The sequence below is a fragment of the Excalfactoria chinensis genome, chromosome 9, assembly GCF_039878825.1.
Source record: "Excalfactoria chinensis isolate bCotChi1 chromosome 9, bCotChi1.hap2, whole genome shotgun sequence".
Classification (NCBI taxonomy): domain Eukaryota; kingdom Metazoa; phylum Chordata; class Aves; order Galliformes; family Phasianidae; genus Excalfactoria; species Excalfactoria chinensis.
The window spans coordinates 14,547,205-14,562,536 of NC_092833.1; the positions used below are offsets into that span (position 1 = coordinate 14,547,205).

Below are 15,332 nucleotides of genomic sequence, written 5' to 3' on the forward strand. Positions count from 1 at the left end.
TTCAGCTTTTCATCTTACAAAGGCAATGAAAGATGTAACTGAATACTGTCTTAAAGCACTGATTCCTAAAATGGGGTGTCAGAGCTCAGAATTACTGGTCTGTTCTATAATCAAAGGATAAATCCAAACTCTCAAATACAATTACATTTAATCAAAGATGAAATTGCCAGAAATTCAAAAACTAAAACTGAAGTTTCATCTCATTGACCAGCTTTAGACTGCTCCTCCTTCGTAAGCCTTTTTTCTACACTTCGATATTTTATACTACTAAATTAGTATTTTAAAGCCTCAGGAAAGCCCAACGATTGTAAGACCAGAAAATTCCATGGAATTCTCCTCTTGCATTCTATTTTCAGATTGTTGTTATTTTTCTTTTAAATTATACAGCAATCAAGTTGCATTTCGAGGCTTCCCCTGGTATTATCAAACTTACAAGGTAGTACCAATATTAAGGCTAATATTAATAAATGATAAGCATATCAAAGGCTTATAAACCACATCTGACTACTAAGAAATATCTGGTAAAAAAACTAATCATTGTTTGATACCTACATGTTTGAAATTACCGCGTTTCTCGTTACTCACTATCCTCTATTAAAGCAATCTAAAAATACTCATAAGACATTATCTTAAGCACGAATTTCTTAAGTTTAACCCAATAAATACTCCACTCATCCTATCTTCTCCAACTCTGTATTTTCTCATTCTAGGGAAAGTTGTTTCTGTGGATTAGCAGCACACATTACCGACCAGAGATATATTCTGCTTCTTGCCTGTAAAACCCAAAATCACATCTAATACAGCAGTCTGGGAAGGGAGAAGCAGTAATTGACAAGGGATTGAAGTTTAGTTTTACCTCACCATTATGCTGTATTAACTGTAAAGAAAATCAAATATTTTATCCACTGCATGACTACTGTCCAAGTTTTAAATGCTAAAAGCTTAACACTGTGTGGTTCAGTTCTAACAGAGAATGTAAGCTTTTGATGAAAATCCCTTGCAGACCTGCATTAAACCATGCTTGGTAGAAATAGCACAGTGGACAAGTTGAAAGACTGCTGATGCTTGGAAATCAAGAAAAGAACCTAGACACTTCAAAACATGAGTAGGCCAGCTGTTCTAAAATTAGTCTCCTTGTTACGAGTATTATTCTAAATAGGAATAGATTGTCACCACGTGTCAGCTTTAGCTGACATCTGCTATAAGAAAAAAAATACCTCCCAAGTAGATAGCATAGGCATTTGTTCATTATGTACTTTGTTAAGGGTGGTTCCTATAGCACATCACCATAAATAAATATGGAAATCATTATATAACTATTCCAAAATATCTATCACTTCAATGAGGTTTCAAATAACCCAAGAGGTTTTACTCTTTTTTACAGTAACTCAATAGACACACCTGTGAAATATGGAACATTAGCACATAAGAAGTAAAGGAAGTTACACACTCTCGTCTTAATTGAAATTGAAACAGTTATGCTAGTTTCAAAAGTTCATTCAAATCATCCTTGTACTTTGCTTTTGTGCATGAAAAACTTGTCAGATAACAAAAGTATCTGGTAACAAACTGCCTATTTCTCATCCTGAACTGTACCCATTGCACAGCAAATGCTGGCTGGTGCCACTGCATGCAGGACTACTCCATAAGGCAGTGAAGAAAGCAGCTATGTAAGCTGGGACTGCCTCTTTCACTGACATGTCCACAATGAGCTTCTTGTGTAACACATTTGTCACAGACATTCTCCCATATCTGTCCAGTTCTAGCTGCAAACATTTATTTCAGTGCTACTCACCATCTTAATTGTTTTAGCAGGGGAGAAAAGCACTTTCCAGCCAAAATGATGCAGTCCCTTAGATAAAAGTCTTGCAAGTTTCTACAAGCAACACTATTTGAATCTAGCAGAGAGAAAGGAGTTGTTGCATCTACAGTCATACTGAGTATGCTTGGGCAGCATTTCTTCAGTGCCTTGTTATATGACTTCTGAAGGCCACCAGAGGAGAGTAACCAAACAGAGGAAGCCCTCACATTCACAGTATACCATTGGGCATGACACCCAACTTACTTGCTCCAAATGCATTTTGTGAAGCTTCACTCTGTCACACTTAAGAAACCTCATTTACCACTATTCTTCTGTATCCAAACTGCAGTAACAACCAGTGAGTTATTTAGCTTGTGATATTTAGAAGCATGATAGAGGGGAAAGCATACCACAAAAGATCACTAGTTAGAAGACATAAATTCAACCAAAGCCAAAAGTACTAGCTTTGAACTGAGTGAAGAGATGGGGTTAGCCTCCATTCTGACTTTAATTAAGCTGAACTGGCAAAAGTCAACCAACTAAAAAACCACAAAAGCTTTTTTTAACCTTTTTTTCACCCTCACCACAGTGTTCTCTCTCTCTCTTTAGGTAAGAGAACAATGCAAGTCTGAAAAAAGAAAACAATGAAAGTGTAAGCAAAACATTTCAGAATTTTTTTCTGAAACCACATTGGGATGAGTTACTTTTGTCTTTTACTGTTTTGCAGAACAATGCTATGTAATGTGACAGCATACATTTATGAAATGAAAAATAATTTTCCACATTTACTTCCCATTTCTTCAGAGGGAGTTTCTACCTGTCTGAAAGTAGGAAGAGGTACTATTATCTTTTTCAGGCAGTGGCTGAATATGGTTAGCAGTGGGCTGGAATGGAGATCATACAGAATTAACGATGCTTTGGTCTGCTCCACCAGCAATATTTCAATTATAAAACTATATGCACCTTCAATTACAGTCAAGTGATTTTATGGTGTTCTTGATACTATACAAGTGTACTTGCAGGTGCTAGTTTTCCAGTATTTAAGAGTTCCTTTGTAACATCCTATCTTGTGTATGGGGGTAGAAGGTGGATAAAATAGCAAATACTGCATACAGCATGTCAAAATCATTATAGCAATGATGCTCACCTATTAGGAAATAGGAAAGACATGCCTAGGTCACTGAAGCAGCTCTACTAGAATTAATCCTACAATCTCTTTAGTCTTAAGATTCACACACAGACACACTAGAAAAAAAGAATGGACTAAAGTGCATTGCTATCACTATGGGGATTTACTTATTTTTTGAGCTATAATCTCAGATTTTTTTGTGTGTACAATTACTGCTAACAATTCCTGCCTATTTGCTAGATGCTGCTGGATGAAAATCTCTAGTAACGTTACATTAATTGGGTTCTGAAAGCAAACAAACTACACTGAACACAATGAAGCCACTCAAAATGGCTGACAGAAAAGTATTAAAAGAAAGCACAGCAATGTGTAAGAGAGGGAATATAAGTAGTAAATGACTGATGCTACAAAAGCAGTTCACCTCCCCAGATTCTCAGCCTATGTAAACACAACTGATTTCAGCTAAACTCTGCAGGCAGGCATGCTGTTGTAGCAAATTCCAATACACCAAACTAGTGTGTACTCAGCAGCACTGGCTGTCTCACAAGCATATACTAAAACTAATATCTCATTTGCTCAATATTATGTTGAGCTGAAAAACACGTTGTGCTAGCTGTCAATCAAGATAGGAAAGGATTATTTTTAATCATGATTGCACACAAGATTTAAATATGCTAATCCTCCTTTTTGAGTAGTAGAGCCTCAAAAATTGAATCTGGACACCATTTAAAATGATATTTTTGTTAGATGAGAGAAAGTGGCTGTACTAGAGCCACTGTTCTGTAGGTAGCAAAGGCTGTTTGGTAGTTTAAAATGTCAGAAATGTGGAATCCTCTCCAACATAATTTGAAAGTAATCTGGATTGGAAACTAGACGTGTGGATTCTTACAAAGGAGGTGACACAGAGGCAATATGTTTTCCTCTTAACTAAGTCTGCTTTCTAGAAAGTGCATGTTTTGTCACACAATTAGGTGTTTACCACTTGCATATTCCATTATTTTTCTAAATTTGCTTTTTTTTTTTTTCTTTAATTTATAATTTTCCTTTTGAAACTGAGACAAGCTGTCTCTTATAAAGCATATTTGGTATTTGAAAGAGTCCAAAGTTACATAAATTGAAAGCAAGCTATTGAAGTATCTTCCCTGGTAACCATTAACACCTGATTATCAGCCCATAACATCTCCCCCTTCTTCTCAATAAGTCAACTGATAAGATTCCTGCATTTTCATTTCAGGCTGTTTTCCTCCTCCAAGTTAAAATTACAAGCAGTACCAGCAGAAGATAAAACAATATCTATGTAGAAAATATGCAAGTCCACGCACTCAAACTTGGGAGCCTAAAATTATCTTGATTGCGAACTGACATTCTCAGTTTTAGGTACGTGCACAGTGAAAGCTAGAGAGAAAAAAAAATAAAAAATAAAAATAAAAAAAAATCAGACCATATTATTTGGTGCCTAAGTACAAATTCAGTTGTTTTATTTTATCCTTTCAGGTCTCAAGAGGCACGTCATGGATTCAAACACCTTCTGAATGAACTATGAACTATGTGTTGGAGATATTGAAAACCTGCTGAAACCATTACTTACTATTCTCACAGTTCAATATCCTGTGTTTCCCAAAGATTTCCCTCACTATTGCACTGAGATTTTCTCATATAGACAATAATAGACAATAGATACAGTATATCAGATAGAGCACTGTAATTGGTAATGATACGATGCTTGGGGTTTACAGCAATCACTAAGATTATCTCATAAACAAAACAATTTGATCAAGCACACACAAATGCTGAAATTAAAAGATGGGGCTGCAAACTTTCTTTTTTAGCTTCAGTCTGCCCTTGAGGAAAACCAAACAAACGCAGAATCCTTAATCCTCTTAATGAAAAATAATAATAATAATATAATAATAATAGATAAATAGAAAAATAATAATAATAGAACAAAATAATAATAATAGAAAAACTATCCCATATCTGAGTTTTAACTTTTCAAACAACAGACAAACAAGGGCTGAGGACATCTTGTAAGAAATCATAATGATTTACAATAAGGCATTTTAGAACATTTGTTGCAGATGCATGGTGAAAATTGGCACAGAACGTTCCACTTTTTCTTAACTTCAGTGCAGTTGGCTGCTTCAGAGGAGTAAAATATCACAAAGTAGAGGACAGTGAGGACAAACAGATAAAAGGCAGGAAGGACACAAATATACAGAATCACAAGGCTGACTAAAAAACCCATTCCTGTCACAGCATGTACTAACTCATAATCTATAGAGTGCCCTGTATTCACTACAGAAGAACCGCCTCAATTAGAAATACACATTACAAAAGGGCAAAATGCCAAGAGCTTTCTAATGCATATTTATCATTCTTTAAGTTTTGTAGTAAAATATCAATATCAAATATGGTTTCACAGGGATGCAACCAAGATCACAGATGGGCTCAACTGTGGCATGCAGGGGGCTGGGGAGGTGCCAGCTGGAACGAGCTGAGTCTGGTACAGAACAGCCCTTGACCTCATTTCACCAAGACTGCTACGTGTACCTGAGCTTTCTCCCCCAAATTCCCTTGCCAATTCCACCCAATACACATAGTCCAGATTTCCATTTTAAGAATGTAAAATCCCATAATCTGAGTACTCCTAATGATTGCTCAAACAACTAGCACCACTTATTTTATTCAGTTTCTACTGAACAATTATCTTAATAATTAACGTTACTTACCCAATCACTGTACCACCTCACCATATTCACTGCCTTTTCCAGACATCATAGCACTTTTAAAGCTGAACTACAACATGATTCCCCCCTTCATTATAAAGTGAAATTATTCTCCTAATGACTTAGTTTGTGTGGAACTGTTCTCCTGACTGACCTGGTAAGCTTACATCTCACAACCTCAATTCTGCAGCATGGGTTTGTTCTTGACCTTTTATCCCACTCTGAATTCTGTGAATGTTTTTAAAGTACAAAAAAAAACCAATCCCTGATACTTTACAACATTAAAAAGACAATCATTAAACATATTGAGTATTGTCTTTTACTAGAAAAGAGTGCATGTAATGAATACTTATGAACAGAATCACAAGAATGCTTTGTGTTGGAAGGAACCATGAAAGACCACCTATACCCAATCCCGTCTCCAACACCTGCCACTAGATCAGTTTCCTCAAAGTCCCATTCTAACCCCGAAGCATGGGATCAAGAATCCACTTATTCCTTAATTCCCTATTAGAAATGTGGAAGGAATGCTCACAGTAATTACCTATCCTGAATGTGAAGTTCACAGTTCAGAATTCTAGCTACACCACGCATTTCCCCATACGTAATAATTAATCTTTCTACCTAGTCTCTGTATTGTTGCTCACATGGCCAGATGTTTACAGTGATTTGGAGCACTGACTACTACCAAATAATAATTTCTAATTATACCGTTTGCCTTTCTGTAATAATTTCCACCAAATAGATCTCTAAAACGACAAGAAAACTGAAACAATAGCTAATAGTCTAAGATTATATTTCAGAGATCTTGTGTTATACCATTTTGAAGCTCACAGTATTTACCGTGATGCTGAAGGAATTCTTCCTGAAACAACTTCTATTCCCTATCTACACTGATAGGGATCTCCCATTATAAGGCACCTTATGTTAGGGACAGGGCTCTTAATGCCCATCACAATTACACATTTCTATGTACATATCAGGACAGACAAATATGTTCTATCCATATTTCTGTTTACTGAATCACTTTCTGTGACGAAACTTTGATTTGAACTGGTTCTTAAATGAGAACCTCAGAAATGAGGAAACCTAATGCGTCTCTGCCATACACAGGTAGATGAAAGGAATTGCAGCACTCAGAACTTCAACATAGATTTAAAAAAAAAAAAAAATGGAAGTGGGGAAAGTCACCCAAGTTTTATGCCATTATTCTAAACTTTGTTTTCAGGATAGTTTTTGCTTTGCAGGTCTAACCTCCCTTTCAAGCTTATTCATGTCTGAATAATAACCTGAGTTACAGCCATTGAACAGTTCCATTTCAAAAGCAGCAAAACAGAAGAAAGATTTCTTAAAATGGAGGGTGCAAGACTTTGGAAATCAGTGTCAGGAAAAGAGAACAATGCTAACAGATGCTCATATGATTGTTTTAAGATTCATAGGATTGGGAAAGTCTTAAGAACAAGAGAATCAAATTACCAAACAAGGCTACAAAATCTTTTGCATAAATCCTTTTGATTTTTCATATCAGTACTGTTTTCAGTTTATCAAACAGAGATCAAAGAAATCACTCAATTCATATGCAGTATTAATCTCTAACCCACCAAGCTATTTCTGTGCATCCTAAAATAATCCATATGGAGCAGTACAGCATTTAATCTTTACTAAATAGAAGATTTGATCTAAATTATGGAAGGTCCAAAGTCTAATCTGAATTATTACACAAGCTCCATTTAAAAATGTTCTTAACTTTAAGAAATCTCTCCAAGCTTTATCATGTCCTGAAGATTTTTTTTCTAGGAAAAAAGATTGGAGCAGTCTAAATTCTAAAGTCACAGAAAAATCTGTTTTCTGACTACAAGAATTTGAGAAACAGAAGGCAGAAGCATAGAAATAGAAGTCTCGTGCATTTTATTCACCTAGCACAAGGCTATTTACTATCATTGTTTAGTAAATTGATGGTTATCACAAAGAATAACTCATTCACTAAGAAATGCTTTTACTGCTAGGTACTTTTAACAAAAGGAAGAATGGTGTTAGAGCAGTACCCAGGACTGGAATATTAACAGTTACTTTGGCAACATGTGAAATGCAGATGGTATCAAAGCCATGCCAATAACTTAAGCAGGTGCTTCCAATGTAATTTCTTGTAGTGCACATTGAAATAAGCCATGTTAAAGGTTCTAGTGGTGAACTAATAACATACTTATAAGGATATCATGATTTTCTATATAATCAAGCTTCTTCTCACAGTACAGCCTAGAATACATACAGTCAGTATGACAATTTACTGACAGCAAACCCATGCATAAGTGTTTAGACACTGAAGTGGAATATTCATGCTGCTATATCTGCTTTAATTAGCTTTTCTTTTCATGTAGGGTAAATAAAACATTAAGGAGTCAGCCACATAGATAAACAAACAGCTGTTTTTCAAATAGCTCTGCAAAATGAGCAAGAATAAAGATTGAAGATTGATACATTTACCTCCACATCTCCCAGGACACTTTTAAGAAGACTAGGTCAGGTATACTGAGACACCAAGAAAATGTGCAATTGCTTTCCCACAGAGCTGTCAAGGCATTCATGCTGTGAATAGCTAACACCCTTCTTTGACAACCAGGCAAATATTTCTATTTTCTGCCATACTAGTCCTAAAGTATCTCAGCATTGCATCAGTCGATTTAGTGCCAATTCAAGTCAGACTTGAGATGTCTGAGCAAGCAACTGGACTAAATGCTCTTGATAAAGCCTTGTCACAAACTCATAGACTTCTGCTGAATACATTTCCAATTAGTTAGATAATAAAAAAGACTGTAAAGTTGAACAGGTAGCATACAGGCAGAACACGCAGCCACTAAACTGCCAGAAGGGAGAGAGAGGGAGGGAGATTAAATTAGTGCTTACTAATCAATGTCTCCAAATTGTTAGCAGAATGGTTAAAATAAAATACCAAAAACACCACAACAAAACCAACCACCACCACCACACTGTTGAACATTTAAAAACACTAGACAATACAATTCTGAAATAATTCAGTTTGTCCAGTTCCCACCCATCCCCCAATTCTAAAGAACATTTTTTAATGTCAACATTTGAAGTAAAAGTCTATACAGGCAGAACTGAGATACAGCTTAAAGAAAATATCTTCACTCAAGTGTAATTGTCCTGAGATGTAAATGCAGTTCTTACATCTTTTAAAATTTATATCTCATATTACATTGGACTACTGAACTTTCACTTACTGACCATAGGTTTCTATTACCAATACCATGAAAGAGTAAGAGAAAATGAAGGGAAAGATACTTCTTTCAGTAGGTACAAGTGCCATGCAACTTGCTGAGATACCACTGGAGAAGTAATTCACAGCTCCTTTTTTCATAGAGTAAAAACAAACAGACAAATAATATACTACACAAATATATCAATTAAAATAGAAACAAATAAATTACTTAATGTGCGGACTTTGTGCCAAGAATTTGGAGTAAAGCACTTCTGAGCCATGCTGCATTATACAATGTTCCCTTATCAAAGGCTTCCATTCAGGTAAGATTTCATTAGAGTTTTAACTGCTATATGTAGAATCCGTGCAAAATTAAAATGCTCATTAACTGAATATGCCTCAAACAGTACTTACCAATACTGGCATAGCCAGGTGTTGATGGATCTCCTCCACTATTCAAGGAAACCATAAAAGCTTTATCAGCAGGATCTGCAGTCTTTGGTAAATCACAAGGATCAACATAAAGGAGAACACCACCAAACCCTATGTCTTCTAACAAAGAAAGCTGAGGAGAGAAAACAGGAGTAACTATTAAGAGAAAATAGCAGAAAACTTTATTACTTTAATTACTGTTGTGATAGGGGGCTCTATAATGCATCAGGCTCTCACTTGAGTATAAGCACAGATTAAAGACAGGTGCCATTCCAAAATGCTTGTCATATAAATAACACAGCTATCCTTTGAAAAGACAAAATCAAAAGCCAACAAGACTGATTCATCATCATGTTTCCCAATTCATGTAAGAAGTATTTTCAAAGGCTAATGACATCAAGAATTCTTACTTATGAAATGACGTAACATGTTGAGGAAACAGCACTAATGATCACATATGAGATTTGCAGCTGCAAACTAATACAATCTTCACATTGTTACTGTGACACTGTCAGACAAGCTTGGTGAGCTGGAGATTACATTCAGATGACGCATGACTAGGCAACATATACAAAGAAATGTGAGTGGAGTCAACTTTCTCTCTACACCCTGGACACTTAGATTTCAAATCTTTTTATAATTTTATGTGCTATAAATATGATCTTGAAAATGTCTTGGTGTTGAAACTAATCTCCTTAACAACTACCAAGCAACTTTTCTTACTATTAGCAGTATGACATTTCTGGTCAGTTTACCTCTTCAAGGACACTGACATCAGACTTGCATAGGATTTTGAGATACAATTACTCTCCAGTAAAGAAAAAAAAAAGGAGTTTACTGTCCATTAAAAAAATATAATAGTGTAGCCTACCCAAGCCTTAGAGTCTGCCTCCTGTCAGACAGAAAGCATTTACTCTGTTTCATTAGAACATCTCAGCATGAGTGGTAATGGTAATTAACCTTTCAAAAAATCTATAGATCTGGGGTAGAAAATCAGGCAAACCTCCCCAGAAGTCAAGGATGGAAGCACCCACCAAAGCTTAAAGCAGCCTATAAAGACCAATTTTGACTGAAAAAAAAAAAAAAAATTAAACTTTCCCTTTGACAGAGAGCTGAAAAATAAATCGATTTTCTTGTGAATTGCGTGAAACTGAATTGTGATGTGGAAATATCTCCATGATACAAAATGAATTTTCTGTGTAAAGCACTGCATATTTCGAACTGACTTCAGACAGACGTAATTCCAGCTTTTAAGGATTATCTTACTACGCACTATGCTCCACTGATGATTTTGCAAATGGCCACTGTTAGGTCTGAGAAACGATACAATAAGAGGAGGGAGATGCATCATAGATAAATGAACTGTCAAGACTAAAAATAACTGTTGCCTTTTCCTTTTATACATCCATATCCAGTATTCTTTCATACATCTCTAGTCTTATATTGGCATGTACGTAATAGAGATCAGGTTTGTACTGCACTTTTGAGGCAAGCTTTACCACTTGGCTTTGGCCACAAAGGTACTGGCAGATAGGTTATAAAACCAAGAAGTTGGACATGACTGCAGGATAAAGATGCAAGAAGCAGGGTGCCACTATTCCACGTGGCTGGCATTAATGTGTTCTCCTACCTGAAGCAAGCACATACTTGAGTAAATCAGTGGGTTACCCCAATGACCTGAATTCAGGAACAAATTTACCAAGGAAAGCCATTCTATACAGAACTTCAGGGTGATGCATTAAGAACTCATTAAATACAACACCTTTCAAGTGCACTTCAAGGCTTATATATACACTGATGAGTTTTTTAGCATGCGATAAATCAAACTAGCAACAGAGAAAAATTAACCAGATCTCATGATTTTACAATAGGTTCCTTCTGCTACATTTCCCAGTATGGTTCACAATAATCCACTGACATTTTCTTATTAAATCTAATTCTGCTTTCAACTATATTATTATATTATAAGCTTACAGGTTTTTAAGCAGTACGTAATGATTAAAAAGTATCAGCAACTAAAACAATATACATTTTTTGCTAACCGGTATTTAGAGGTTCCTCTGTTATCTGGTTCTCAAATGTTTTCATTACTATAGCAGAATTTAAAAGTCTATATTTCAAAAAGAATTTTAGCACATGCTAAAAAATGTGGGCACTAATCCTTAAAACACATTCACATTTATGTATTTTATACTACTGGAAGAGTATTCACTGACTGTACCCTCACTAATATACACAGATACTTACATTAATAGACAGTATTAGGCTCAACATTAAAACTAGCCACATATTTTTGAAGGCCTTTCTACTGTATCCTCAGTGTCTCTGAAGGAGGCTCCTGCGTAAGTCAGAACTGATGCAATTACAACCATACGATGGGAGACTGTCACTCGAGGTGGTAGTTTGAAGATGACATACCCAAACTTTGAATTTATTTATGTAAAAATTTGAAAGTTTCTGTTTTCCTCTATCTAAAGCTAGATTCAAAATTGCACAATTTATACAACTCCATTTAGTGTTAACACAGTAAAATCTGGATGTAACACATTCATAAAACAAAAACCTAAATGATACTCCTGCTTATGTATTAATTACAAGCATAAAAGCATCACCCCCTTTTCACTATTATTCCAGGTAGTCATCAAAAACACTCACAGAAAGTGGTTTTATATTCGTAGGCACAGTATGTGAGTATGTGTGCAAATAAAAAACAAAGCAGAAAAAATAATTAATACTACAATACAGTACACTATATAACCTTATTTCTGAATGAGAAAGCAATAAGGAAATAGGAAAGACAACATACATGCACTCATTAAGCATTACAGAAGAAAGATGTCTAGTAGAAGAGATTTCTACATGAAAATTAACAGGTAGGGAATGAGAAAATGTGCAAAACATGGAAAGCAAAACAGTTCAGAGGAATTTTGAGAAAACTGAAAGTCACATTTCATACTGTGAGATAAAACTGACAGACCAAGATACCTATCTTTGGCATATGTTATAAGCATAGCTCTCTATTTTACAGCACGCTCATCATCATGTTTGTATTTGGAGTACAGTGCTTATAATTGGAATAAGCAATTGTATCATATTCAAATAACTCAGAGCTGTTTCCAAGAATTGATAGCTCCTTCAGTAAGGGAGAGAGTAGAAAATGCATCAAATGAAAAAGGAAGGTAGCATTTCTTGGCTTTAGTCTGTGTAAGCGTCCAGAACAACATAAGACATAGGCTTCAGTTTTTCCTGACACTGAACAAACTGCTCCCCATTTAAAATCACAGTAACTCATAAGTATTATGAATAGCAGGAGCTGCATCTCCAATTGCCATTATACTTAAATGCAACGATCAGCATTAATCACAGAAATAACTAACCAGGTTTTAACTAGTCCATTTTTCAATTGATAGACCAACATGCAAAATACATGGTTCAGTAATCTGAGACATAGCTTTACTAGCTGGACAGGTTACAAGTTATTAATTATTCTTTTCTACTGAAGTTCCAATTAAAATCATGAGGCTCTGAAAGGAAATCCCATCTCATTTTACTAATTGGCAGCATGTAAAATTACCAGGCAAGGGTAAAGGGCCATTTAAACTGCTGGAAGACCTCACTGACACAATGCATTTCTATTTCTGAAACAGATTGCTTGAGAAGAAAAATAGGACTTCACATACTGCAGATTTAATTAGATGCCACTGTCCTCTCAATTACCTATGACAATACAGGCTACACAGGAGATATGGTACTGCAATCAAGATTCACAGCAGAAAAATAAATAGATACACATCTACATTTTTGTACAACTCTTCCAAATTCTTTATTTCTAACAAGAAAGGAAGCAAAGGTCCACTTTGGCTTCAGCTTTCTCTTTGAATACTACTCAATGTTTAATCACACTCGCATTTTCTATCACAGACGTCTAAGAAATGGTGAATAAGAATACAGTGAGAAAATACCAATTGAAAGGGTTTCAGCTTTCAGTGATCCATCCTCAAGGTACGGCATTAAGGTAGTAAATGAGATGGAGCACATTACCAGTTCAATGGCTGACTCCATGGGGATGATGAAAAGAACTCTGTTTTTCCAGTTCAGCTCAAGCACTGCCCTTGTCTAAGAAATGACACTATTTCTGTACTGAAATAACAGGACTGGGAAAAGAATTTAGCTGCAAAAAAACTGCAAAGACCTTAAAATGCAAGCAACAGGATCTCTTAAGTGACAGGATATTCCCAGAAAGGTTTTTGAAAGTAGAAAATGTACTGCACTGGAATTAAACAAAGTGTTACTAAAATACGTTGCCACATACACGAACAATACAAAACCATGATGCTTTGCATTGTGGCAAGATCTTAAAACTTTAATGTACTTGCTGTCTAAGTAATGATAACATGAATTGCCATTCTTTATAGAAAAAATCTGACATCTAAGACATTTTTAGTCATCACTTTCCAAACTGAAACAGTCATTCAACATTTTCAGAATGTTATCATTTTTATACTTAAAAAAAGATTTGAGAGATATTTCTCACATAGCAGTTTGCCATTACTGAATGTAGACCTGACCCATTTCATCATCTGAGGCAAAAGAGACACACAAGCCAAGATACAGCCACAAGAACATATTCTAACATATCTCACATGTTATATTGCTGTTAGCTTGAATCCCTGCTGGAAATTCTTTCTCATATCTACAGATGCCATTCACTAAAGAGTCATAAGCTTTCTCTGAGCTATGCTATACTCAAAAGGAGCAGACTGACAGCTTCACCCGTGAGTATCCACATTTTGCACAGAAGCCTGGACACATTGTATGAACATGCATAATATGCTACAGGAACAAATGAAAAGTAAAGGAAACAAAAGAAAGCCCAAGACTGGCAAGCAGCATTTGGAATCATAGTATGTGTGCAAAGAACAGCAGCTTCGATGGCACAAAGATGGGATAACCTCCAACACCAACAAAAGCAATGAAGTGTTGAATAAAGTATAGCTATTATAAATTGGCAGATCTCAGTCCACATTGAGTTTCCAAGCATTATTGCATAAATCTGAGTCACAGTCCTTAATGTATGCTAGCCTTTAAGACAGATGTCACATCTGAGGAAAAGCTGCTTGAAAATTTCCCCAATCCCCCCACAACCTCTGAACCCAAAAGTAGTTTGCTTTGCAGTCCTTGCACAGCAACATTTCTAACAACATGGTCTTGAATGTGGTACTAAGCTTATAATAAACTAGCTGTGTTGTCCCATACTTTCTCCTTTTGCTGTCTGCTCATGTTCAATACAGTTTTATCAGAGAAAACTCATTTGTTACACATCAGTTGCTTTTAAAAAAGGTTTTTTTTTCACAACAGGGTACTTGGACAATTAAATATAAGCCAGATATACTGCCTGTTCCCTGTACCAGACTTAAGGAACTTTAATAGAAATCGAGTGCATATTTTATTGCCAGATCTTGCTTACCACTGCTAAGAAATTCAACGTTCAATCTAATTAAAAATGAAATTGAACTACAATTCCCTAGAAATAAGGGCTGTTTGGACTCAGTAAGCTTTACTTAATTTATTCCAGAAACAAAATAATTAAATTATTTACTGTCCAGAAAAATTGTTCCATTATTTGATGAGCACATAATACCAAGTCTTTTATATTGCTGATGTATTCCTACATCTACAAGAAATAATACTCACTTTTAAATAATTGTGAGAGGAGCAACATGTCCATCATAAGCATCGTTAAATATTCAGTAAACACTAAAACAAGGAAACATTCTGGATAAATGTCCAGACGAGTGACCTCCAAAAAGCCAATTGCATTTCCTTGTTCATACTGAAACATGTTTCTGATGATGTTTATAGCGACTTTAGACTAGGTTTAGACTCTGTTACAGAGAGAATTAAGCTGACGATCCATCATACAAAATACAATTACACAAGTATATAATTACAATCTTGGTAAATCTTCAGGAATAAACTGATTAGACTCTAGGTTGTATTTTATGCATCCTCTATAACTTTAGC

At 35.5% G+C, this 15,332-nt stretch overlaps 1 protein-coding gene across 4 annotated transcripts in view; it reads right to left on the reverse strand.

Annotated features, from left to right (window-relative positions):
- NAALADL2 (N-acetylated alpha-linked acidic dipeptidase like 2) overlaps positions 1 to 15,332 on the reverse strand; it is a 355,925-nt gene that overhangs the window by 91,002 nt on the left and 249,591 nt on the right. For all 4 annotated transcript variants that reach the window (XM_072344515.1, XM_072344516.1, XM_072344517.1 and 1 more), the window contains one exon: positions 9,291 to 9,441. In XM_072344515.1, the coding sequence (XP_072200616.1) occupies positions 9,291 to 9,441 (151 nt within the window). The remainder of the gene's footprint in view (positions 1 to 9,290; positions 9,442 to 15,332) is intronic.